The sequence below is a fragment of the Aspergillus tanneri genome, assembly GCF_003426965.1.
Source record: "Aspergillus tanneri strain NIH1004 chromosome Unknown AapTan_7_pilon_pilon_pilon, whole genome shotgun sequence".
In the NCBI taxonomy this organism is placed as follows: domain Eukaryota; kingdom Fungi; phylum Ascomycota; class Eurotiomycetes; order Eurotiales; family Aspergillaceae; genus Aspergillus; species Aspergillus tanneri.
The window spans coordinates 1,248,966-1,274,088 of NW_022984634.1; the positions used below are offsets into that span (position 1 = coordinate 1,248,966).

Genomic DNA, 25,123 nt, shown 5'->3' on the forward strand with positions numbered 1-25,123 from the left:
ATAAATAATAATAATAATAATAATAATAACTTACCAGGCAATATCAAAGAACAGTAACCTTGAAATGGTTTTCACGGTAGAGAAAACGAAACGATGAGGTACGTTCGGCGTGGCGAAAAAAAAAAATAGTACGCGTTAGGACGTTATATGGAGAAATCGAGACAACTCCGGCAAGAATAAAAAGTCAAGGAAACAAGAAAGATAGAGAAAAGACAAGCAGTACAGACTATCCGCAAACTGACTCCGTCTTTTCCAACAAGAACAAGGAACTGGCGGAAGGAGAGGGAATATGAGATGAAGGGAAAAGAAAAAAAAGAAAGAAAAAAAGAGAAGAGGGGCAGAAGAATTAACTATTCTTCAGTATGGAGGGGGAGGAGGAAAGGGAGGGAAGAAAAAGAGAAAGAGGAAGAATTGGAGGCGAGAATAATGGATTGCTAGTACTAGGGCAGACCCAGGACGGCAGAAGCAGCAAAATCGTTTAGTCGAACAAACGAAATGAATTCAAATAAATTCAAACAAGTATTAAAATACCGTTTTTTTTTTTTTTTTTTTTTTTTTTTTTTAAAAAAAAAAAAAATAAAAAAGTTCAACCCGACAGTACTCTAGGTATGGACTGCGAGGAGGGGCGAAGCACTGCCTGCTGGTGGGACGAAAGTTTGCCGGCTACTCAGGAAGGCGTTTTTTTTTTTTTTTTTTTTTCTCTCTTCGGACAAGAACTATAACTCTGTAGATCTGGATTTCGGGTGGGATGGCCTTACCGGGAATTCTACCAGAAATGTATCCAGGATGTATCCATTGTATCAATGTATAGGTATGGATGGACATGGATAGGGCGGAACATACCCTCGCACCAGCGTGGATATTGGAATTTTGTCACTTGCAATGAATGATAGATACAAGGTTTGCTGGTATATGTATCATATATCATATTTCCAGACTCCAAACGTGTGGAAGACAAGAGGAACCGGCATCAATTGCATGAGGTTAAATTACATACTGTAGATCAGCAATGATGACATTGTCTGTATTCATCTGTATCGATACATCGTCGAGACCAGATGACTGCAGCGACCTGCGGGTTTGCAAACTGACAGGATTCTTAATTCTCTCGGCCTGCATTGCCTATCCATAAAAATCCCGAGTCCTGAGAAGCTCATAATATTGACTGATATCCACTCATTCACCAAGGCAATATGCAATCCACAACTGTCACATCGGAAGTAGTCTATGTCGGCAGCAATATGCTCTCATACCTTCAAATGAAAAGGGAAAAAATGAAAATCACTTATACATATGTACGGAGTAGGGAGCAGAGACATGGATAGATAGTTGCGAGCTAGCTGTTGTGTATCCAGTCCTGTTGCAAATGGGTCCAGGCAAGGGCATGAAAACCAACCAACTACTGTTCCTGATGATATGCATGTACTGCGTACAGAGTACATATCTACCTACATACTACCTTGGGTGGAAGCAATCAACGACAGTAGATTATTATACTTTTAATCAAGAATATCACTGAACCTGTAGGAGCCTGCAAGGATTAAAGTGATGTGCACATGCAGTGAGGCCAATTTAAATTGTGACTCGTGTATTTCACCCCGGCTTGATATCTCTCTTTCAAAATTCTTTTCATTTTTTAGAAAATAATTTTTCCATATATCCAGAGTGACTCGTCGAGTCCCATTCGCATCCATGGGCCTTATCGTCCAACAGTCCCCGTATCATTCAATGCGCGGAGGTAATTCGTAGATCCATTTCCGTTTGCATCAATCAACTTCTTGGATCCACCGTGCACAATACTTGTCAGTGCTTGGTAATAAGGCAGCACAAGACAGCAGCTGCGAAGAGAATAACAGCTGTCTCCACCGACCAAGCCCCAGAACCATGGGATCGTGGATCTGAGACAGTAAAGAATACCACCTGTCTTCGAGAATCAGCAAGGGTTCTGTTTCAAAGATTGTTACCAGAGCCCCTTCCATATACCCTAGGTACGGAGTACGGAGTGCCTAGGTACGAGCTGTTGTAATGACGGTTAATAATAGCAAACAACTGTGGCCAAAGCTACTACCTAGGGATTTAGTACGATCGATACCTTAAAAGGTATAAGGAAAGCACTTTGTACATGCCCAAAAATAAATGTCATAGAGTCCAAGTGTGTTTCAGCTGTGCCTAACAGAACACTCCCAGCTGAAAAGAAGAACCAAAAAAAAAAAAAAAAAAAAAAAAAAAAAAAAAAAACCGAAAAAAAAAAAAAAAAAAAAAAAAAAAAAAAAAAAAAAAAAAGACCAGGGAAAGAAAGGAGGAAAGAAAGAGAAGCTAGAGGCCACTCCACCAAAACCAGAACCATGGAATCAACAGACTTGGTTTTCTCATTGGCTACAGTGCTTCAACTGGCATGGCTAGTAATTTCGATTGTCGAACTAGGGCAGTAAGGCACTGAAGGAAGGACAAGAGCATTTGTGTGTCTTCTTTATTATCGAACTTGTCAGCTAACAGAATTGGCTTGTCATTGATTCCCACGAGTGAATTTTGCTTTCACCTCGTGGGGTTCTTTTCCTTTTCCTTTTCCTTTTTTCCCCCCTTTCTTGCTTTATGATATGCAAAGCCCAAGTGTATGTCAGGTAGAACTGCTGGGCACATATTCTGTAAGTATACTAGCTACCTTAGGCAGGTGTTCTTAATAATCATCAACATACAGGTACGCGACACGATCACCCACCTTGGTAGACGTAGAATGGAATCAGGTACTAGGATACTTCGTACAGAAATCCAGGTGTATCTAATTCTACCTGTAAATACAAGTCTCGCGAATGTTTGCTGCGATGCTTCGATTCAACGGTCAACAACATAGAGCCCATTTCACCCCCGAGTAAGGGACCGACCCATGGTGATTTGCTTGATTATCCTGGACAACGGAGCGATTCATCCACGTCTATTATGACGGCTCCCTTCTTTATTAAAGTGGGAGCCCTGGCTTCCCAACCCTTGACCCTTGCATCATATCCATCGTTGAAAGGGATCTTGAGAGTGCATATGTGCGTCATGTTCAGACTGCTAGAACTCGTCCCTTGCAGAGGCTCATTCAATCCCCAGCATAATGCAGAGTTATAGGCGAATTCGTCGGAGAAATAATGCACTAACCTAACCACCTTACACTAATTATTGTTATTTGCAATTCTCTTTATTTTCATGGTTATTTATTTGTTCATTGTTCTATGGATTAATTACCTCATACAGGAAATGCGCGGGTACGTTTCCTTGACAGATGAACCATGGTCCAGTCCAATCCTACGCAACATACCCAGCAGCCAGAGTTGGTTGCTGAGGTTGGACAGGATTCTGAGAGCCTTGGAATGCTCAACCGTTCTGGAGAGAGATATCCATTCCAGTTAACCATTACGGAGTACGTAGAATCCATGACAAACCAAAGTCAGCCCACTCCATGCCCTATTATTTTCATTGCCATGTGGTTGAGTGCACGATACTACACCAGTCTTCCTTGGTACGATCCACTATCTCTAAAATTATTTTTCTGTGAGCACTAAAACCAGCACTGGTACCCCCACTTGACTGAGGCAGGAGTCTTTATTTCTTACAGTAATTGTCTGGTCTGGTTCGTGTTAAGCAAATGGCGGTACGCGCTCTGCTACGCGCTTGAATCAGGCTACCAGTTGGGTTTTAAAAATTGTGGATCTGACACAAAGGGAACCAAACAAAGAATGAAAAATTAAAGAAACAAAGTATATGCATACATAGAGTAATAACCTGCAGTCACTGCCAAACTGCTACACTCAGCCCGCAGAGGGGCAGGGTAGCCTCGATTAAAGCAGGCCTCTTGCGGGGAATGTATTGGATTCTTGTATATGGACAAAGCTCGGAGGTATATAGCCAATAATACAGCAGCATATTCATTTACAACTACGTTCACGCTTAACACGTATCGCCAGCGGCCATGTTATCATCCCAGATGTCACCGGCTTTCCCCAAGTCATCCCCTAACAACTGTATTGTCTTCTCGTAGACCCGAGCAGTTTCCATCTCCCACCTTCCAGGGGCATCGGGAGAGTAGTCGCCGGTTCCGTAAACATCTTCTATGTCATCGTCGTCGTCGTCGTCGCCGCCGCTGTCCTCATCTTCCTCCTGACCGGCGGGTTCGTCAACTTGCTCCCTGGCCTCCACAACGGCTACACGGCACGTCTCAGCGATGCTCTTGATTCTGACCTTCTCCGTCATCGAGACAATATTGGACCTGCTCTCAAACCCAGATAGAGGGGCGCCCGAATCCGCGTCCTCTCCGGTCAACAGAGAGGCAAACACGGAGTCCAACCTTTTGAGTAGACGGAAAGTTGCCTTTGGAGAAAAAGGGTACTCGGGAAGATATGAGTTTATTAGCACCGCCAAAGAAATCAGATACGGTATTTGGAGCGACGCTATACAGAAAGTCAGGAAAGGTTCCGAACAGCGAATATATCAAAAGAGCGAGCATCTCATAAGATTGGGAGGGAAATAACTGTTGAACATACGCGTTCCACTGACCCAAAGAACATCGACCAACCCCTCGATGTCTTTGGCAACTTCCTGGAAGCTCTCATACCCTCGTCCAGAATCGGGCTGGCTTTGATCGTCATAAGCGCTGCTGAATTTCTTAGCATGTCGCCGGTTGATGGTGAGGATGGTCTTGTCGACGTGATTGATCACAGTGGTCTCCTTCATGGAACCCGCTCGAAGCGGATGAGATCTTTGCTCGGGAAGGATAGAGGGAATGGCCGTGGATTGCGAAGGAGCCGGAGATGGAAGAGACGGCTGTATAAAGCCCCCTCCTCTGGGGATATCAGATGTGGTTGAAGCCATTTATCTATTATAAGAACAGGTAGCTGGGAGAAGCGACCCCCGGTGGGGTGATATCGGCAATATTAATGCTCGCGGCCAATAGACTGAAGTTTAGTAATGTCCGCTGCCAAACCAATATGATAAACTCAAGTAGAAAGTTCAAGGTCATTATGAATCGATGCAACTGCTCGGCTGCTTGAGGATGGCGAAATGCGTAAATGAAGATGTCATGCCAAGCCTATGGTGGTCCGTGCATGGCCAGGCATACTGAGTACAGCAGAGTAGACAAGAAATAAATAAATAGTCCTAGGCATGGGGTTGGGAGGCTCTAGACATCTTCTGCTGACTCCAGAGAGGAAAATGTCTAGTAGTAAATACAATGGGAATACATCTGGTTTCGCCACACCACAAGACTCCATGCGACACTCACTATATACCACCACACCCAACTCAAACGCCTATAAGTCTAAACAAAGAGAGCGGTACCTACAGAGTTACCAATCATCATTAGTAACAGAACTCACAGCTTTAAGAAACATATTAATGTCAGCGAATGGATTGTCTCAGAATAGTGAGAAGATATTTTTAGTATGCTGGTTTTTGAAGGCATGGCAGACATCGGATTGAGTCTTGCTACTCTGGCCCCAGCGGCATCATCATGACAATCAAATGGAAAAGGCAACAGGTACAGAAGAAAACCTGACAATACTCACATGTCCCGTTGAGTTGAGTAAATTTTGCAAAACTTTTGGTAGAAACCCTCAAACGCCAGGCTAAATGAATTAACAGGAAGACAGATACATCATTCCGGCTAGTTCAACCAATCAGTCGGCCATTGTTCACACCTAAGAGACCTGAAACTCACCCTAATCTTCCCTTTGCGCATCTTCAGCTCTTCCAGTTTCTTTTTATCTTCGTCAAACTTCCTGAGCAGCTGGTTCTGCCTCTCCTTCCTCTTCTCCCGCGACTGGAACCGATAGAAGTCGTCCAGTCCCTGCGACTTCTTTTTCTGCTTCTCGATGAGCGCCTTCGCTTCATCCTCATGTGCCGTTGACGTGAGTTTTGGCCCACTAGTAACGGTGATAAAGCCATCTTCATCTGGCTCCTGCGCCTTGCGTGCCTCCTCACGCTTTCTCGCCTCCGCCACTTGCTCAAAGACTGTCATAAACTTGTTAACCGTGCGCAGCAACTCCACCCGAGGCGGGAACCGCGCCTGGTCATGTTGCAGATACCGCTGCAATCCCAACTTCGGCAGACGATCTTCGACCCCCTCGCCCCAGACAATCCGGCCTCCATCTTTTCTTTTGGCTACCTTCTTGGCCGCCTTCAAACTCGCCTCCATGCTCGGTTTATCGACGAAAACGACAATGGCGTGGGCCCCGCTCTTTTGGAGCTGTTGGTTCCACGTTGAGGGTAACTCAATGTCATCGAGCTGGCTCTGTAGGTCATCCACCGTGACGCGCTTACGCTTCCTGTTCTTCGATATGTTCCCATGCGTGGCTGCCTGCATACCACCAGTCTTGTTCGTGAGAACCGACTCGAATTGCACTCTTTCTACTCGGCCAGCGGAAAGCTGGGTGCCGAATAAGTGGCGCAGGTGAAGCTCCGTTGTATCGATCGGTGCATTGACCACGAAGAGAGAGCGAGGGGTATCAATATCCGGGATGCGAGGTTCATGGGGTCGAAGGTAGAGGTAATGAGTTGCGGGTTCTGCGAAGCCGGGTATTTCGGGGAGCAGTATCGGGAGGACTGTGTAGCCTGCTATTTCTTGAGGGTCTTTTTTCATTTTGATGGAGTTGCCTGCCATTACAAAATAAGTCCTAAGAAATAATAGAACAAAAAAGAATAAATAAGAGGTCCGTGTTGCGCAAAAAAGAAACCATACTACTAGAGAGATTTGCTCTCGCGAGAAATTTTACATGAACTTCGGAAGGCGGAAAGATCCGCCGTTAAGATATATTTTGCGGCACCACTTAAACATACATCACCACGCCTTAAGAGAAAAGTATGTAAGACAACAGCAGACCGGAAGTAGTATTTTAGCCTTCTTCACAAATAACCCATCTACCCACTTTAGGTTTTTTTTTTTTTTTTTTTTTTTTGGTATCCTCTCTAAGAATTGCCCTCATCCTGTTTTCATGATTCTATTATCACACCGTGATCCTGTCAATTTAGACTTTATCTGGATCATTGATTCCGCCATTGGTAATTACATATGTAGCCTCTCGTTCAGGACAATCTACAGCTGGTCAGTCCATTAATTATATGTACTTCTAGAAAATACAAACCGGGAGAATCCTGAATTTTGGCCACTCGTTCTTCCCCGCGGCCCTTTCGAAGAAGCACTCGAGTTGTAGATGCATGCGCAAGAACATGTCCCCCTACGGGTTTGCGGCCGTCGGTCCCGGCAAAAAGAGCACTAGCACCAGGGTCACTTTGAACCTGATTTGTCTGCCAAGAGGTTAAGGCGCATGGCCATTTCAAGATACAGTGACGGTGGATGCTGACCATCAAAACGCAGACGTTAAACTCTATGTCGGAGTTCCTGATTAGCCATGTAGACCACGCAGAATTCATAGAATAACGGAGGCATACCTTCAGCCATATGAGCAAGCTTCATAAGAAACTGATTCAGCTTTTGCTGACGGTCCGCGAGTTCTCCACGTCCGCAGTAATCCACTCGGAAGCAGTTCATGATACTGTCGATGATTAGCAGTCTGTAATCCCCGGCAGCAAACTCTTTGCTAAGAGTGTTGAGAAGCTCCAACTGATGTTCGCTGTTCAGAGCTCTCGCATAAGCAATGTTTTCCTGGGTAGAGTCGGGATCGACGCCAAAGCGCTCCGCAATCTGGGCAATACGCTCTGGCCTGAATGTTCCCTCGGTGTCAATGTAGGCAACTTTGCCATCTGCGCCACCCATCTCTTTGGGTAACTGTGCGATAACAGATATAGTGTGAGATAATTGGGTCTTTCCGCAGCGGAATTCCCCGAACACTTCACTGATACTCATGCTTTGGAAACCCCTAGAACTACGGGTCAGGAGAACACTCAGCAAGAAAGACTCCAAGTTCCTTACCCTCCCAAGATAGAGTCGAATTGCTTGCTCCCTGTCGAGATTCGAACCACTCTCTTCCGCTGGTGGCATAGCTCCATGGCTGTAATGAAGCCGGAGGCAGAGGGCTGACCAGATCAGTCAATATAAGCACAAGTAGATCAAGATATCATTGTATACCAAGCATTTGTTGACAGCTTCCTTTATCTTTTCCACCTTGACCTCGCTAAACCCCTTTATCTTCAGAAGGGTCTTCCGGGTGGCCCCATGCACGGACTAAAGTGTGGAAATAAATCAGTATAGAGAATGGAAGCAGATAGGTGAGTTGTTATACTGTGACGGTGTAAAACCCATTCGCCTTCAATTTGGTGATATCTGCAGCGCCGATTCCTGTTTGCCGGTCAGCTCCTGCCCCTATAATGGCTACTAGAGAACAAATGTACCATGAGCCTGGATGGAGTCCACGTCTACAATGAAGGCCTGTAGAGCAGATATGTGTTAAATCTCACAGTAGAAGAAGAAAGATAATTAAGAGAAGGAAATGGCTGTTACATCGCCGTCGTCGTTGAACTCATCGCTTGTATCAGACCCGGGCATGGTGCGTTTGCCGTATGGAATAACTCAAAAGACGTTATGTTGGCTGAGTGATGCTAATGATGAGTTTCTACGTTCCCACGAGGGAGCAAAGAACAGACAAGGACGGACTTCGAATGAAACGGAAGAGGGGGGGGATGGACTTGTGTCACGGGATATGGCCAGAAGGAAATATCAATGCATATGCAGAAAGCACTTCTTCAAAGTTAGTCAATTAGAAAATTGTTTTTTCTTAGTTAGGTTTATGTTTGAGTATTTTTTTGGTTTCACATTCGACAGATATAAAGAGAATATAGTACGAAAAGATGAGGAGTAGCCACCACGCCAGGCACCTTTCTTCGCTCACTCACGATCCTCAGCACAAACAATCCCATCCGTACTAACTTGAAGCCTTTTCCCATGCGTATCCACGTGCTTGCTTCAGTCCACCTGTCTCTCCTGCGCTCAATTAACCCATCGCATCGCCTCGTCTCCTTCTTTTCTTGTCGCACCTATAATTCAAATGAGAGAGATACCCGAGGAGAACAATAGACGCCAATCATAAGAACCTGAGCCATGTATAGGATCCAAGCCGTAAAGGAACCTTAGACATCGTGAAACTTTTTGTTCATCGTATACATAATAGGAATAGAAAAAGGCCGGTCCCGAAAACCGGAACATGGGCGGTGTAATATATGCAAAGAAACATGGGGAAGAAGAAATCAAGACCGGGGTCGGCAGGCCCTAGTGCAAAAGGAAGACAGAATGATGCATAGAACTAGGTCCCCCTGTAGTTGGACACAGTTAATCAACGGACAAGAAAAAAAAAAAAAGACGATGACCGGGGCCTTTATGCTACAGCAGTGGTAGGGGCGGCAGCAGCAACAGGAGCTGACTCAGAGCTGGCCTCGACGGTGACGGCGGCGGCAGTAGCAGCGGCAGGAGCGGCCGTGGCAGTAGCACTGGACTCGGTGGGCTGCTGAGTCGCGGTCTCATTGTTAGGGCAATCCCGAGAGATATGGCCGGCCTGGGCGCACTTGTAGCAGACCTTGCCAGTAGAGCTCAAGGGACCACCGTTCGGAGCAGTGCAGTCACGAGAGATATGGCCCTGGAAGAAAGAATTGTAAGTCAAGGCCCTATCTACTAGGCAAGAAAAGATCACACTCACAAGCTTGCCACAAGCATAGCACTTCATAGCTTGGGCTTGGCAGTCACGAGCGAAATGGTTGGGACCACCGCACTTGTAGCAGGTTGCAGCACGAGGATAACCTCCGTACCCGCCGCGGAATCCGCCGTTGAAACCCCCACGAGGAGCACCAACGCCACGACCAGCACCGGAAGCAGGAGCAGGGCAATTGCGCTACATGAGAGAGGACAAATTAGGCACGTTCAGTTATGGCGCATGAGGCTAGAGACATACAGCAAGGTGGCCGGGCTGGCTGCAGTTGTAGCAACGGCCGTTAGCACCGTTCAGACGGAGCGTGGGACAATCCGCCTGGACGTGGCCGAGTCCCTGGCAATTGTAGCATTGCTTGGCTAAAAGCACATGTCAACACCCTTGTGGCTTTGCGATATAGGAAGAAAATAACTCTCACTTTCGGTGGTACGGGGACGCGGGCAGCTGCTGGATTCGTGTCCTATCGGTGGATTAGATCTTTGGGCCTAGATAGGTGATACGCAACACATACCAGGCTGCTTGCCTATTAAACCACAAGTACATCAGCCAAAACAATCGCAGTAACGAAAGCATCAAGGAACAGGTTTCACACACAGTTGTAACAGAGACGCTCTGACGAGGAGCAGACCTCTACATCACCCGATTAGCACGAATTCACGCATTTTGCCATGGCGACTAACCAGCATAGTGGCCGATGTTGCCACACTTGTAGCACGCACGTCGAGATAACAACATCCTGTCAGTATATCAAGCTACAAAAAAAGGATTTGCAGTTAGCAATTCAAGTCCATGAATCTAGCCGCTCAAGGAGTCGCATCGCATGAAATAAATTGATTGATGTAGTACTCCAGGTACAGAAGCCCTGGGACAGGCACTGAATAGCTTGATCGAGGTTGCAAAATGACAATTGCTCTTTAGAATCGTCGGCCATCCATTTTCGCTGTCCGCAAAAAAGGAAGGAAGGAAAGGAAAGGTAAAGAAGGAAAGAAAACACAAGAGGGATGTGAAGATGCCATCGAAAAAGTGCAGCACAGTCGAGTCGTTAAGAAAAATGGAGTCGCGCGGTAACCACCAGAGCGGCCATTTAAGGTGAAAGATACAGGAAGATGTGGGAAAGACTCACCCTTCCTTAATCTAACAATAAGCTTCAGTTCTCCTTGTTAACAATGCTGTTGTTTGACGGTCAGCCCGATAGCCTTGGAGGTGCAACACTTTTCAACAGCCGACTCTCGAGACTGGGAAAAGGTGGGCTGACAAAGACAAGCGACTAAGAGAAAAAAAAAAAAAAAGTAATGCATTGAAGGCTCACACAATAGCGTACCTCATAGGAAAAGATAAAAACTTACAGTATAGCAACTCTACTCACAGTAGTCCGATCCCTTCGGTCTTCAGAATCCAACAAATATTAAAACAAAATCTAAAGGTCTACCTATCTCAAGAAATTCCTATAACTAGCCCACAAAGGCGTGTAAACTAAGAAATACTCGAACCAGAACAAGCGACCAAGCTAGTAAGCAGGAAAGGGCGGGAGGGGATCTAGGTAGTAAACCTGCGCTAAGGGACCCCTTTTTTATTTCTTTTTTTTGTAAATATTTGCTTTATTTCCTTGGTTCTTTTTCCTTTAATAATATTTATTTTCCTTAGATTCCCTGATGCCGTTGCCTCTCTTCCAAGTTCAGTACTGAACCTGAGATTGAAGGGTGTAAAAAAAAAAAAAAAAAACCGTTTCTTTTAGCTTCCGAACTTTCCCGTATTGCGTAAGGTTGTACCCCTCCCCAGACGGACTGATTGGCATGGGGCGTTAGGCCTGAGGCATTAAAGATGAGTCAGCATTGTGCATTGTGCATTGTCCACCCTTGCGGGTTGTCACCTGCGATGACTTGCAGATGCATCCTCCGACTAAATAACAGTCGCGTTTTTGCTTTGCTAAATAGGTATCAGTTGTGATTGTTCTGGAAAAAAGATTTTTTTTTTTTGGTTCCATTTTATCCCCCTTTTAGAAGCCTCACTCATGCCCGGCCTATAGTGAGACCGGATTGTCTGGATGCGTAGGTATGGCATAAAAATTACCATGGAGTGGACTCTACCTGCCAACTCTCGGAATATTTTGTAAAAGCTACTAGTTTCCTTTCCTAACAGAAAATTAATGACCCACTTCTACTTAAGTACGATGCTATACAATCGATGCTTCATTCCATTCCTGTATTACTATTTTGATGCACATCACAGCTAAACCAAAATGAACGTCATATCCCCCCTTATTCTTCCTTCTCAATCACTGCCGGGGCCTTAATTTCACGGCCTTGAAGGAATTCGAGTCCTTCACCACCCTAGTAAATCGATCAACGTTAGCATGGGATCGATGGAAGATACAAAACCGTAGCATTCGATGGCAAGCATATGGCTCAACCCCATCCCCCCACCAAAAAAGAAAGAAAACTTACGTAGCTGATCAGCGGGGACACTTCGACGCCGACTTTGTCATCCTCGGTGACCACGATACCGCCAGCTTTTTCAATCCACCGTTGTCCCTGCTTCATTATATCTTGCTTGCTAGTGTCTGGATCGTCTTCCCCAGTACCCTTGGCGTTCTTCAGTGGTGAGAACTCATCCTCACGACGCACCTCAATACAGGCAAATTTGTTCAGAGGGATCAAGGGGAAAACGTCGAAGACAAACTGCTCCAGTTTGACACCGTTGGGTTTCTCGGGCTTGAAAGCTTCTCCGGTTTCAGGCTTGATACAGGGGATCTTCTTCCGGGCAACGTGGTGAGGCAACTTGTGTGCCCAGGTCTCAATGGAATCAAGGAAGCGGAAGGAGTAGTAATGATTGACAATGTTGGCAGCCCGGAACTTCAGGACGTTGGGCTGCTTGGGGTCCTTGGCTTCGGCCGTATCCTTGTCAATTTCGGAATATTCGACCACGTCGGGCTTCCCGTTCTTCTGGAGAATCAAGCCCACCGACTCGGTCGCATTACGCTTGCGGACAACCTTCGTAGCAATATCGACATCCTTCGAGGCAGCAAACCCGATGAAAACGGGGTCCGCAACCTTGACCAGGCAGTTGTCGACACAGTAGGCATGGATGTGTTGAATACCTCGCTTCCGCATGTCTTCCCTCACGCCGAAAGCTAGAAGGGCTTGGTAAATTCCACCGTTGCCATCTGGCGCAACGGCGACCTATAATTTTGGATCGTTAAATTTGAGTTCTCCTGCAGACGGGCCAGACAACGACATACCTTGGACTTGCTCTCCATCATAATCTTACCCTCGTTAGAAATACAGGGAAGGACACCCTGCTCGAATATGACTACATTGCCCTTTTCTAGGCCGAAGTAATTGTGCTTCTGGAAGAACTCCTCCGTTGGCTTGCGAGTTGGTCCACTGGTCATCACATACCAAGGGATCACAGCCCCCTTCCCGGAAACCTTCTCTGCCAATTGCTGGAGCTTAGCAATTCGCTCTGCTTGAATCTGGAAGAGAGACTTTTGGCTAGGAAGCCCGATATCAAAGCAACCCTTAGGGGCAGAGCTTCCCAAACGAGTGCCCTGGCCACCAGCCATGAGGACGACCGCAACCTTGTTGTCCGCAACGACTTGGAGACCTTCATCATACCATTGTTGAATATCACCAGGATTGGAGTCCATAATCGAGGCGGTGGCCATGTCAGGCAAGGGTTCGAGAGAAACGGGCCCATCCTGGGTTTGGGCTGGGTTCAGTGCCTTATCAGCTAGTTCGTTGATTCGGGTGGGGTTGAAGTTGGACAGCTGATGGAAAAGCTGTGCTTTTTCCACGGGCTTCAATTCATCAACGAACGCAAACACATGCCCTTGTCCGGCTTCGGTATAATTCTGCTGTAGCAGCTGGAGCTCTTCGGGGGAGGGTTGGCGAGGGGCATTCTCGGAATAGCCGTGGATCTTGTCCACAATGTTGGTGAAGGTTTCTTTGATCGTTGCAGCCATGATGGCGATTTATTCGTTGGTTTAGGTATTCTAGGAAATGTTATGAGAGAGATTGGGATTTGGAAGGGAGAAGTGAAAAGGGGGGTGAGGAGGAGGGGGCTTAGAGGAAGGAGAAGGGAGGTGTTGGTTGGAGGGGAATTAGAAAAAGTAGGGACGGGGGTTAAGTTGGCCTTTAATTGAGAGCGCCGGATGAAGTTGAAGCTTTCAATTAAGTATGGTGGGTTGGGATTTAAACGTTTCTCCTGACCGTTAGGAGAGCGTTTTTTTGTTTTTTGGATCTATTTTCTGATTTTCGACAGATCTTCTCTAGTGCCCCCATCGCACCTCATATCTGTTACTATTGCTATTAATATTTGGCCACTCTCTACTAGTTAGTCTCTAGGTGTCTATTATTAGTTGCCTGAAATCCATGGACAGCCACAATTAGATTCGGTCAGCCAATCATGGAGAGTGCCATCGAGGAGCGCGTGGGGCCTGTTTCACCGACTTCTAAGAAAACAGATCATACTGTCATTTTTATACCACTTAACCTAGGTGGGTAGGTAATGTATAAATATACATACGTAACTACATACACGGCCGCTGCGGATGACTACCATAACTGGGTTATGGCTAATTACAGGCATTGCTGTTGCTCTTTCGATGTATCGATACCTGGGTTCCATCAGTTCTAGATTAACGACGCTGTCTTTGACGGTATCGATCGTCATCCCGGCTATCTCGTCCTTGCCGCTCGCGGTTGTAATATCGACTTCGACTCTTCTGTCCAAAGGATCCATCCCGCGGTGGGCTCGAGATATATGATCTATCGCGATATCGGCCTCCATATGAGTTGCAACGTGGGCTTCGACTGGATTCCCGATCCCGACGGGAGCTTCTTTGCGGACTCCGGCTATTAGACCTCTCACGAGGGATGGATTGTCGCTTTGTATCGCGTTTGCCAAATACCATGGCATAGTCATCCGGTCGTTGATGATGGTTGTCGGGCGTTCGATACTGTCGCTTCTTCTCAAGGCTAGCCACACCGCCAAAGCCACCGCGTTGGCCGCTGCGTTTGGAGACGGTGGCATTTCGCCAGCTGTCGGATAATTTCGATACCTGCAGAATATATCAATACCAATTTTCCCAAGGACAACCAGTGCACAAGGCATACTCACACTTTGAGAGAAATCCACGTGGATGCGATGGTCATCGATCAGAACACCCTGCATCTTGAAGTAGGCCTGTTCACAGTCCTTTTGATGTTCAAACTCAATGAAAGCGTACTGAAGACTGTCACCAGTTCGTTTATCCCTAATGACCTCACATGACAGAATTTGCCCAAAGCGACTGAAGATTAAGTTAAGATCCTCGTCTGTCCCCATGTGTTAGAATTTTCAATCATTTGCGGAACAAATAGTAGTACCTTGCGTGACCGGATTCAACTTGCAGACGAACAAAACATTCTCCGGCGGTTTGACCTCAGCGAATGGAAGATCGCCAACCATTTCTAATGTCAGGGCTTGTGCTCTTGCCTCCCGCTCCCTGCGAAGGGCTTCCATGGACTCTTCGTCCATGTTGTCATCAAGTTCTTCATCATCTGCAATCCTCACAGTAGCCAATTGTGCTTTCGACGGCACAGGGCTTTCTGCCGGCTCTACCAGACCCGGAGGATCTTCAAAAGGGTCATCAAGGACAACTGTGTGACGAATGCGGATGTCTTTAAGCGGCCGGCCTCCTTCGTCAATAAAGGATTCATTGATCTTTTCAAGAATATCGAACCCTTCCACAACCTTTCCGAAAACCACCGCTTTGCCGTCCAAGTAATCCAGGTTGTCTCCGAGTGTCACAATAAACTGGCTCGCAGCAAGTCGTAGGTCGGGATCGTGAGGCGATGGAACTGTCGCCATGCTTACGGTTCCGCGCTCGTCGTGCTTCAATTTCGGGGGGATCTCGAGTGTGAAGGCCCTCTTTGATGGACCCTCCAGTAGGCCCCAGATCGATGATCCGCCATCACTTTCTGCGGAATCGGGTCCAATGGGATCACCAGTCTGGAATGTAAAACCTTTCTGGACGCTGTGGACGGGCGAAAAATTATAGTATTTGACTTTACATAGCTTCAGGAAGCTACAACGAGAGAACATGAACAGCTTTAGTTTCAGATTCAGCTACTCGACATCGAACAACACCGTGACCATAGCGATGAGGTAGACAGCAAATGTACCTACTTTTCACATGGTTTAGGGGACTCGTCGACCAATAGGTCAACGACAATATCACCTAAAGAAGTTTCCAGTAGTACGCTCATGGTGCTCTACTGGCAACTGCGTGTATCGCGACGATGAACGTTACGTTTGAGGGAGCGAGTCAAAGGGTGAAGGGCGGGCCAGTGAGAGCTCCTGGACTCGTCAAAAAGAAAAATTAGACGTGACAAATTAAAAATAAGAAGAAGAGGAGGAATAAATTAAATAAAATAAAGCAAAGAAGAAAGAGCTTCAGCTTCAGCTGGGGGGCGATAATAACATTGAGAGGAAGCAGAAAGGGCGTTGATGACGGCAAATTTAATAATCAGCAGCAGGGCGGAACAGTCAAGTTGCGGAGCCGCTGCCGCGCACCCCAAACGTCGATCCTCCCACCCGGTCCCTCTTGTTTAGTATTTCAACGGCGACAAATGTGGGTAGATAACGGTCATACAGGTGCTGCGAATAATGATTGATACCTTTACCCAACCCTCATCGACTCTTTCGAGGAACTCATATTGACTTCCGGATCGTCCATCCGGCGTTCTACTGTGTAACAAGACTAATCTTCTGGACTCAACGGCATGCCTTCGGAAGACATGTCGGACAAAAAATAAGTCCAAGGGGGACTAATATCGACGTTTGGGTCAGATCCTAGGATTTATTAATTTGTTGTTTGTTGGATCACTTCTGACAAAACCAGGTTGACTGACAACCTCCCTATAAATATATCAAAATGGACATTTCGACTCCTAGCCGATATTGCCTTGGACAGTATAAAATAGAATCTTGACTCTGTACAGGACATGAAGATCAGAATAACACTAGTGTTACTGTTGCTGCTTGGCCGTTCTCGTCTGCTTTTCATTGTTTCACTACAGAGGCGTTGGAAAATAACGGGCGGTCTCCTGCAGCTCGACCTAACAGCTAAGTATTTTAGTTAATAGTGACCAGTATCTCACTAGTTCTCTCGCACAGAAATAGTGGCAACACGAATATTTTCTCCTTGAGAGAGCACACGTGGTGGGGTTCTTGTTCCTTAATTTATTTCTTTAATTCTCGGTGTATCGGTGTCCCCGGCTCTCGGTCTATAAGCCTTAAGGGCTAATGTCACATTGAGTGATGAACACAATATTATTGGTTCTGGATATAGTGTGGCTGGCCCTATTTCCAATAGCAGACCCTTCGTGACCAAACACTATGCCAGGGTCTTGTTGACTATCGTCGATGTTTACACACACACAGTCTCCTACTTCCTTTCCCACTCAAACACCCATTTTGTCTATTTTTACAACGGGTTTCGGTTGAGCATGAAAACTAAACTATGGAGTACTCATGTTTGTTGCCCCTTTTTACTATCTGAAAAGATTGACTGGATATACTTCCATGCACTGAAGGTGAAACTATTCCAATCACGACCAATAGCAGGTGAACCCCGTGTTGGCTTGAGCGCAGGTGGATGTTGATGGACCCTGTCCGCTACGTCAGGCAGAGTCTTCCGGACCCCTGAACTTGGTGCATACTGATCCTTTCTGGGCCCACGTTCTTGTGTTGTCTTATTGGATCGATGATGCTGGTTTAGTTACATCTGTTTTGGAGTCTCGTCCATCCATTCCTTTATTTTTTGTTTTTGTTTTGGTTTTCGAGTGATATTCCCCCCCCCAGATTTATCTTTCCCCCTTGTTCCTCTTAGTTTTACACTGTGTCCCCATTCGTTCGAAGTCCAACCCATCGCAGTTTGCAAATAATTGAAGAAGATCAGACGGGAAAAGCAAAAAAAGTGGATAGGGACCACGCAACCTGATGCACAGATGCAGATCCAGCCCGGTGACCTGGACACAAGTTTAAATCGGTCCATTTATGTCAGGGCTTTTTTCTGGTCTGCTCTTGGCTACTACAGCTGTTCCTCGTTGGACTGAGAAAACCTACCTGGCCTGGCCGATCCCTCTGCACTGGCTTGAGACGTGAAAGCCTAGAGTTTTCCGAGACCTTGGTGTAATTTACTGGATCAGAGTCGTTTGCAAGGCCCCTCTTCACCAGCCGTTCTATTCTTCTATCGGATACCAGATATCTAATCTTGACTGCAACTATGGTCAGTGTTGCTCAGTTCCATACCAGATGAACTAACGACATGCCAAAAGTACTGACCGAGTTTGGGCCGCCAAAACAGTTTGTTTGATATTGAGCTCTGCAAAAGCCGAACCAATAAGCTTCCGATAACCGCCGTTTCAAAGGGCAAACATTCCCATGGCCGTTTTTCCACCCCAATAGATTGGTTTGGTTCTTGTGGATTTATGCAAACGTAGTCGGCAGCTGTCCGTTTAGAGCATCCCCACTGATACTGTCTTTGCATATCGCATTGGATCTAGCTGCCATCACCGAAGAGAGCTGTGCCCATCGTTGTTTTGTGACAGTGCTGGTAAAGGTAGAGCAACTGTGGACCTTGGCTTCTGCCCATTGGTTCAGATTACTCACAGAGATCTCCAGCTTTTCAGCTTGACTCGCTGTGGCTTCTATCAGACCATGTTCAATCCGTGCAACGTTACTCTGTGAAACAGAACCTCCGAAAGGCCCCGGTATTCTGTCTGTCTAGCCTTCCACCAGCAAGTTCTGAAGCATTCAGCCTATGTGACTCTTGAGTGGAATGCAACGCGGAAATCTGCATGATACTCTCCTAGTACAACAAAAAAGTAGGAAGAATGAGGTATCAAACTGAGCACTTTTTCGAATAAGGAAGTAAGCTGATGAGATTTTGCTCATTCTGGGACAATTCTTGGTGAGGCCATGAGTGATCTCAATTCTATTATCAGCGAACCAATACAGCGCTAACAAGAGAGCGAAGGGAGGCCAGGGGGCCAAAAAAAAAAAAAAAAAAAAAAGGAAGAGAAAGAAAGAAAGAAAGAGAGAAAGAGAGCCAAAAAAAAAAGGGACACCCAGATAAAATTGAATACTGACACATGGACTTAAATCTGACCTTGCTTCCGACTAAAGCCCCCTCACCCTTCCCGGTTCCTTTTTCAATGCTAGAGAGTAGACGGAACATGTTGGACACAGCCATCCCTGATTCTTAGGCCTTTTATGCTCCCGGCTACCCTTGAGAAGTGCTTTTGATCCCTCGGATTCGTTTTAAGTTTGAATGTGAGTCTCGGAATCAAGACCACCATGTTTCCTTCCACACTAATGAATGAAGCAATGGCCCATTCTTTCTATCCCCAGGAGGATGAGGTCACCTTTGACCAACCCTCAAAGCGAGACACTCTTTCAGTATCACATCCCGTTCGGAGTGATGGTCAGCAAGATTTCATGGACAGGAATACCGCCTGCGCTAGTCCTGCGCCAGACTCAGATGGTAAGGGTCGAAATCCGACACGGCGTCGTATACAAGTTGCAGTAAGTAGCTCATTGTTCTATTTAAGAATGATACAAGATGGAGGGAGAACTAGATCAGAGTAACTGACGTCAACAGTGCAATCGATGTCGGAAAAGAAAAATCAAATGTAGCGGCGATATCGGCAATAACCAAGGATGTTCAAACTGCCGGAGTTCTGGAAATACAAACTGTCAATTCCTTAGAGTGAGACTCCTGCTATCGTTGAGTGTATAATCGTACTGTAGCATGCTAATATGATAATACAAGGTTAACTCGTCAATGCTGCAGACCAAAGTTTCTGGATGGCCCTATCCCTCGATGAATGCTGCCGTCTCTCCATCCCCGAGAATGAGCTTGTGTGCGCCTTCTGTGGCTCCCAAATTGGGAGGCACAATACCAACAAACCCACCAAACTTTCGTGTTGCACCGTTTTCACGGCCTATGTCTGCCTATGATATGGGAACAGCTGATTCTCAACATTCATACAGCCGCCAGGCCCTTGGTGTTGACCATACAGTCAGTTATGAGGATGAGTCTCCGGATGCTTATAACCCCCAATCTTCGGCATACATTGTGCCCAGTACATCTCAAGGGGTCTTAACAGACTATTGCGAACTACCATGGAATCACAAGGCGTGGAATCCCAGCCTTAGCGTTAACAGAGACTCCAACGGTGCACTGTTTCCAGCCCATGACCCCGACAACACCTTGCATCAGCCAGCTTACTCGTACATGTTCTCGGGGCAGGGGACCCAGTCAACTGACCCGTCAATTGGGTCTTCAACGGCCGAAGGACAAGGAACCGACCGCACTCTTCCCAACCCAACCGGCCGGTACCATGCCCAGATAGGCCTGACCAGTTTCACGACATCGCCAGAAGCCACCCTCTCAGCATTGCCTCTTTCTCAGGATTATAGGGTACCCAATTCATGGGCCAGCAAAGGTATTGCTCCGAATAGTGTTCGCACGTCTATGCAGCCGACCTCGAATGGAGCATTTGGTGCGAGTCCTATGACACGGTCAAAGCCGTTCCCAACCAGTGCCCAGGACGTTGTCTTTGGGTTCTTACCAATGAGTTCCACAGTTACATCATCCCCGTTGATGCCTTCCAGTGGAGCATTTACTACGCTAGATACTGGAGAGTCAGGGGACGAGTTGCGCGGCAATGACCCCCGGCTGTCGCGAGGATTGTCTCGTGATAGCGGGCGCCTCCTGTCTAGTACAGAGAGTAGCTCCGACATATACGGATATAGCAGCAGGGCAAAGAGCAAGAAATGCTCCGATGCGGGGGACTCCGGCCGGGCGGGTACTTTGGTGAATGGACTACCCTATACTCGCCCAAAACATTCGGACTATGAAGTCTCATTGCCATATGGTGCGCTTTCAACGGATGCGTCACCAGAGGTGCACCGTACACCGGTCCCCGCTCTGAGTAACCTAGGTGGTTTTTGATGCAGGTCTGCAATTGTTGGGGCATATTGCGTCTGACCGTATCCACTGATGCTTATACTTCGTATGCAAGGTGCCTGTGGCAGCACCAAGAAAAAAAAAAAGAAAGCTCCGGATTTGATCTTTGCCTACACGTACTCTATCATAATCGACATTGTGCTTTTGGGTTTTTTTATTTTATTTTTTCCCCCTTTCCCTTTCTCTCTTTTCTTATTCAAATCTTTTTGACTTCCTCCCCCTTCTTTGGTGGTCTATAGTGATGCTTGTTTTAATTTCTTTGTTTTCCAACCCGTGAACGTATATTGAAGCTGTGGCTGAAGAGCAGAAAAGTTACACTAATATTGGGGTGGGTAGGCAGGCTGTGCTTAGGTTGCTGGTGGTCAGGGTTGGCTATTTCTTTTTCCCTCTGTGAAGCTGGTCAAATAGGGCCGGGCCGCAATAAGGGTGGCAGATTGGGCGCTTTTCTTTCAGCCCCGGGTTGGTTGGTTGGTTGGTTGATTGACTGATTCTCTTTGTTCCAGCTTGTCGTGTATTCACTGGATTGGTCTCTGTGTTGCCACCCAGCTCTCTTGATTTGTTTTGTTGATACCACCACCTAATTGGGATCGGCGCATAGTGTGCTAATAATACAATCTTCGTCCTGATCAGCTGAACGTTAGGGCTGGGGGAAGATAGCTTCGTATAACAAAAAAATAATCTAGCCTTCATTAAACTAAATAGAATGAAACTGCAACCTTCTCCAAACCAATCCGGCAAATTTAGTTAACAAAGAAACACCTTCCTAGTTACCAGTTTAATAGAACGTGTACGTGTACGACCGATAACGTCGTGTTCACCAACCAGTCGTCCCTTAGGAAGACCAGCTACAGCAAAAAGTCCAAAATGAGAGTCTAGATTCCAACAACGTCAAAAAGGAGTCTCAGGATCTAGGCAGCTATCTACAGGTCTCTCGTAATTTGTCTTGTACGCACTAAGCTCAGATCACTCCTGAGGTTAATGGTTATACCAGGCATGGACAGGACGTTGAGATTGGCGTGTCACAAAGGACGACCGTCTGGTAGGTTCCTGGTAAATGGAATCAACCGAAACTGGAGGAAGGGAGAAAGAGTCAGGCAGCTTTAAAAACAAATATAAACAAGGGGAATGTTTCTTAACAGGAACATCGACGGTCCATTCGATGTTGGAGTCTCATTGATCAAATAACTGTGGTTAGGAGGCTGGTAGGGATGAAGGACATATGCTGTCAAGAAACAAGCAATAGGACAGAGAAATTTCCTTTTATCAAAACAGAACAAAACGTAAAACATGGGAGATATAATAATTTTCATCCATCCCATCCCATTTCCGCAACCGAAACCCCAATTCTCATTTAGATAAGATAGATAGACAAATGTTTGCCCTCCTGGAAATTTTCTTTTTTTCTTTTTGTTCATCGTCATGGGACATCGGTATGAAATCAAACGAGGTGATAGAACTGATAGATACCAATGGACCACCACACAATCCTATCACACCCAGCAGGAGGACCGCCATCATCATTATCATCCTCTCCATCGCTAGCATCCCCAGCCCCTGGCCGCGTCCGAGTCCACCTCCAACAACTACCGCCTTCCCATTCACCCAGCTGAGATTCCACCGAGAGAATGCGTTTAGTTCTTGCTCTTCTTGGGGCCCTTGGTCTTGGCGGTGCCGCGGAACTTCTTGGAGCGGTTCTTCCGTTGCTTGCCTGTTTGGTGTTACAAGAAATCCATCGTTAGTCTCCCAGTTCCTCAATCCTCTTTACAGACTCCAGAATGTGGTCTCCTTCCAAATGGGGGAAGATAGGGGGAAAGGTAACGTACGCTGCTGTCTGCTGGGCCTCTCGGCCTTGGTGGCAGCACCAATCCGGATGAGGCGGTACTTGGGCTCGAACTTCTTCAGGGCCTCGGCGGAGTCGTAGACGAGGGCGAAACCAGTGCTCTTGCCACCACCGTATTGCGTACGGAAGCCGAAAACGGAGACCTGATCCTTGTTGGACTTGTACAGGTCGGCGAGCTTGTCGCGGAGTTCATCCTTAGAGACGTTGGCGCGGTTGGGGTGGAGGACGTCCCTGTTGAATCATCACGTTAGATGACGAATTTTCTTTCCACAAAATAACCAAAAAAAAAAAAAGGCTTAACTGCTGGATTCAGCAACCAGCATCTGTCGGGCCCTCTGCGGTATGTTCTCCCTCGGTCACGGCAGTCGTATATAGACGGTTTCTAACCCCAGAATTTTCACTCTTTCCTCCATTTTCTCGCTCTCTCTCTCTCTCCCCTCCTCATTCTTCTGCCAATGCTGATCTAAATTTCCTCTCCAGTTTGAAACCGTAACCGTAGACCAGAGGAAGAACAGGGGAGGAGAATAAAATGATAGGATGGATGGATGCCTTACACGACCATCTGCTTTCTGCCAAGCAGGGGGTTGCGGATGAACTTGCGAGTCCGCAGGGTAACGGGAGTGTCGGCCATGATTTCGGTAGCAGCGAGAATCTGCGTCTTCGAGAGGGGCGGAGAAGTTGAGGCGGATGGGATTGTCGAAGTCGCTGTCGGCGGGCTCGAAATGTTCAAGACAATTTTGGCTTCGTTTCGTGTGCTCTCGGCTATGGAGCGCTAGCCTTTTCGGGTTAGTATGCACGTGATATCCTTGGCATTCCCCGTTCTACGATCAGTGATAGGGGAGTTGCTATACTCTGTACACAACGATATTAAACAGCTTCTTTTCATTCTCACCCGCCCTTCCATGAGCTCCTCCTCATCGGCTCCAGTCGATCAGGTCGACCTCCTTATCCGCCAATTCCACCAACAGGTCGACCCCGCTCTGCTACCCCTACCGCAGGGCGCGACGATCATTCACCCCGCCTTGCAGAGCGCCATCTATGAGTCTATGTTCAACGAGGCCTCCGTATGGCCTCTGCCTCCGATATATTACCAGGCACGAGTCCTGAAGATGATCCTGTCTCGCATTGAAGAGGCCATTGCTGATCCTGAGGAGGATGTATGATTATGAGTCCCTTGTCTCATGCATGAATTTTTTTTCTTTTTTTCTTTTTTTTTTTTGGCTGTTTATATCCATTTCATCCTCTCATACATATTCCATCGCCTTCCCAGGAAATCCACGCCGATCTCATAGAAACCTGGACCAGTCTCATATCTCAGCCTAAGCCCTCCACCATTCAACAGGCCCAACAATTATCCTACATCAAATACACTTCTCCCATTCCCCCACCTCCCACCTCACAACCTCGAACAGTGATCACTTCCGAATCCCGTGGTCTAATCCTCTCCGGCGGGACGACCGGTTTTCGCACATGGGAAGCCGCTCTCCATCTGGGGACGTATCTGTCTACGCCGGCCGGTGAGAGTATCATCTCTGACAAACGAGTCATAGAACTTGGAGCCGGCACGGGCTTCGTCTCGATGTTTTGTGCCGCGCATCTGCACCCACAGTACATTCTAGCTACGGATCGGGAGCCTGCACTAATTGAGAATATTCGGGACTGCGCGCGGAGGAATCAGCTCCAGAAGGCATCGGGGTCAGGGTCCACCCAGTTCGGAGCTGCAATCTGGGAGTGGGGGACTCCGTTGGATATTTTCTCTGAGGACAGTCATGGGGATAACGAATCTTCAGCTACACAACCCGTTGCGACTACAGGGACAGTCCCCGGAGACAAGAACCCTCGCATTTTCGACGTTGCACTTGGTGCTGACTTGGTATGGTTCCTCTCATCTCCGTCCGCATCCGCCCGGATAACCTCCCCCCTAGGGGTACAGGATTACAGTTTGGAAGGACTCTTGTACCACGAAACTAACACGGGAGATCTTCCCTCCACCTGTTGTGTAACAGATCTACGACGTTGACCTCATTCCGCATCTTCTGTCCACCCTGCATGATCTATTTGATAATTACCGAATCAGCCAATTCATCATCTCGGCCACTTTGCGCAACCAAAACACGTTTCAAACGTTCCTGTCTGCTTGTGGTTCGTCCTGCCGTCTCTCGTCTCCCTTGGTGGGTTGAGTGTCACCTGCGTTAACAGTTCTAGTAGAAGAGAATCAATTCAGCACGGATTGTGTCCCGTTTGAACCGTTGGCTCCAGAGAAACAGAAGGGGTTCTTCTACTCGACTGACGTTCCGATCCGCATATATCGAATCACGAGAAGTACAAATCCAGCATGATTGACGGAGTGAAGGAGCGTATACGCATCGCCCATGGTAGCATGCTGTGCTGACTAACTTGAGTACAATGAACCTTTTACCGTAGGCTAAGTGCCACGATTCAACACATTGTAGCTTTAGACTTGATGGTAGGTGTGTACTATTTCAAGCTAAGTTTACTATATTTATTGTATTGAATCGATGCAACTTGTTCATACTGCGCTCTGCAGAAACAGGTCATGGCCCAAGTGGAGCTCCAAGATGTGACAATGGTCGGTTCAATAAAACGCTGAAAGAAAAGGAAGAATGTCCGCTC

General features: G+C 46.9%; 9 protein-coding genes across 9 annotated transcripts; 2 read left to right on the forward strand and 7 right to left on the reverse strand.

Annotated features, from left to right (window-relative positions):
* Nucleotides 1–3,930: 3,930 nt before the first annotated feature.
* ATNIH1004_006987 (general transcription factor IIH subunit TFB6 family) lies at nt 3,931–4,999 on the reverse strand (the record flags this gene model as incomplete). Its single annotated transcript, XM_033571614.1, has 3 exons — nt 3,931–4,430; nt 4,524–4,822; nt 4,869–4,999. The coding sequence occupies 3 exons, from the start codon at nt 4,997–4,999 to the stop codon at nt 3,931–3,933; spliced, it is 930 nt and encodes a 309-aa protein (XP_033424929.1).
* A 633-nt stretch (nt 5,000–5,632) lies between these two features.
* RRP7 (putative ribosomal small subunit assembly protein) lies at nt 5,633–6,616 on the reverse strand (the record flags this gene model as incomplete). The annotated part of the gene is made up of 2 exons (XM_033571615.1): nt 5,633–5,641; nt 5,696–6,616. 2 exons carry the CDS (start codon nt 6,614–6,616, stop codon nt 5,633–5,635), a joined length of 930 nt encoding a protein of 309 aa, XP_033424930.1.
* A 385-nt stretch (nt 6,617–7,001) lies between these two features.
* On the reverse strand, nt 7,002–8,479 carry DMC1 (recombinase DMC1; the record flags this gene model as incomplete). The annotated part of the gene is made up of 8 exons (XM_033571616.1): nt 7,002–7,069; nt 7,119–7,361; nt 7,426–7,853; nt 7,907–8,010; nt 8,063–8,158; nt 8,217–8,272; nt 8,326–8,362; nt 8,435–8,479. The coding sequence occupies 8 exons, from the start codon at nt 8,477–8,479 to the stop codon at nt 7,002–7,004; spliced, it is 1,077 nt and encodes a 358-aa protein (XP_033424931.1).
* Nucleotides 8,480–9,305: 826 nt separating this feature from the next.
* Nucleotides 9,306–10,367, reverse strand: gisB (putative zinc knuckle nucleic acid binding protein; the record flags this gene model as incomplete). Its single annotated transcript, XM_033571617.1, has 7 exons — nt 9,306–9,563; nt 9,624–9,815; nt 9,876–9,991; nt 10,051–10,092; nt 10,144–10,155; nt 10,227–10,262; nt 10,313–10,367. 7 exons carry the CDS (start codon nt 10,365–10,367, stop codon nt 9,306–9,308), a joined length of 711 nt encoding a protein of 236 aa, XP_033424932.1.
* Nucleotides 10,368–11,890: 1,523 nt separating this feature from the next.
* Nucleotides 11,891–13,593, reverse strand: UAP1 (UDP-N-acetylglucosamine diphosphorylase; the record flags this gene model as incomplete). The annotated part of the gene is made up of 3 exons (XM_033571618.1): nt 11,891–11,962; nt 12,077–12,811; nt 12,871–13,593. 3 exons carry the CDS (start codon nt 13,591–13,593, stop codon nt 11,891–11,893), a joined length of 1,530 nt encoding a protein of 509 aa, XP_033424933.1.
* Nucleotides 13,594–14,268: 675 nt separating this feature from the next.
* CYP6 (PPIL4 family peptidylprolyl isomerase) lies at nt 14,269–15,880 on the reverse strand (the record flags this gene model as incomplete). Its single annotated transcript, XM_033571619.1, has 4 exons — nt 14,269–14,691; nt 14,751–14,947; nt 14,999–15,699; nt 15,801–15,880. 4 exons carry the CDS (start codon nt 15,878–15,880, stop codon nt 14,269–14,271), a joined length of 1,401 nt encoding a protein of 466 aa, XP_033424934.1.
* Nucleotides 15,881–19,623: 3,743 nt separating this feature from the next.
* ATNIH1004_006993 (uncharacterized protein) lies at nt 19,624–20,634 on the forward strand (the record flags this gene model as incomplete). Its single annotated transcript, XM_033571620.1, has 1 exon — nt 19,624–20,634. The coding sequence occupies one exon, from the start codon at nt 19,624–19,626 to the stop codon at nt 20,632–20,634; it is 1,011 nt and encodes a 336-aa protein (XP_033424935.1).
* Nucleotides 20,635–22,280: 1,646 nt separating this feature from the next.
* ATNIH1004_006994 (40S ribosomal protein eS24) lies at nt 22,281–23,120 on the reverse strand (the record flags this gene model as incomplete). Its single annotated transcript, XM_033571621.1, has 3 exons — nt 22,281–22,357; nt 22,473–22,720; nt 23,044–23,120. The coding sequence occupies 3 exons, from the start codon at nt 23,118–23,120 to the stop codon at nt 22,281–22,283; spliced, it is 402 nt and encodes a 133-aa protein (XP_033424936.1).
* A 271-nt stretch (nt 23,121–23,391) lies between these two features.
* On the forward strand, nt 23,392–24,828 carry ATNIH1004_006995 (protein-lysine N-methyltransferase; the record flags this gene model as incomplete). Its single annotated transcript, XM_033571622.1, has 4 exons — nt 23,392–23,646; nt 23,760–24,362; nt 24,496–24,631; nt 24,695–24,828. The coding sequence occupies 4 exons, from the start codon at nt 23,392–23,394 to the stop codon at nt 24,826–24,828; spliced, it is 1,128 nt and encodes a 375-aa protein (XP_033424937.1).
* Nucleotides 24,829–25,123: the final 295 nt, after the last annotated feature.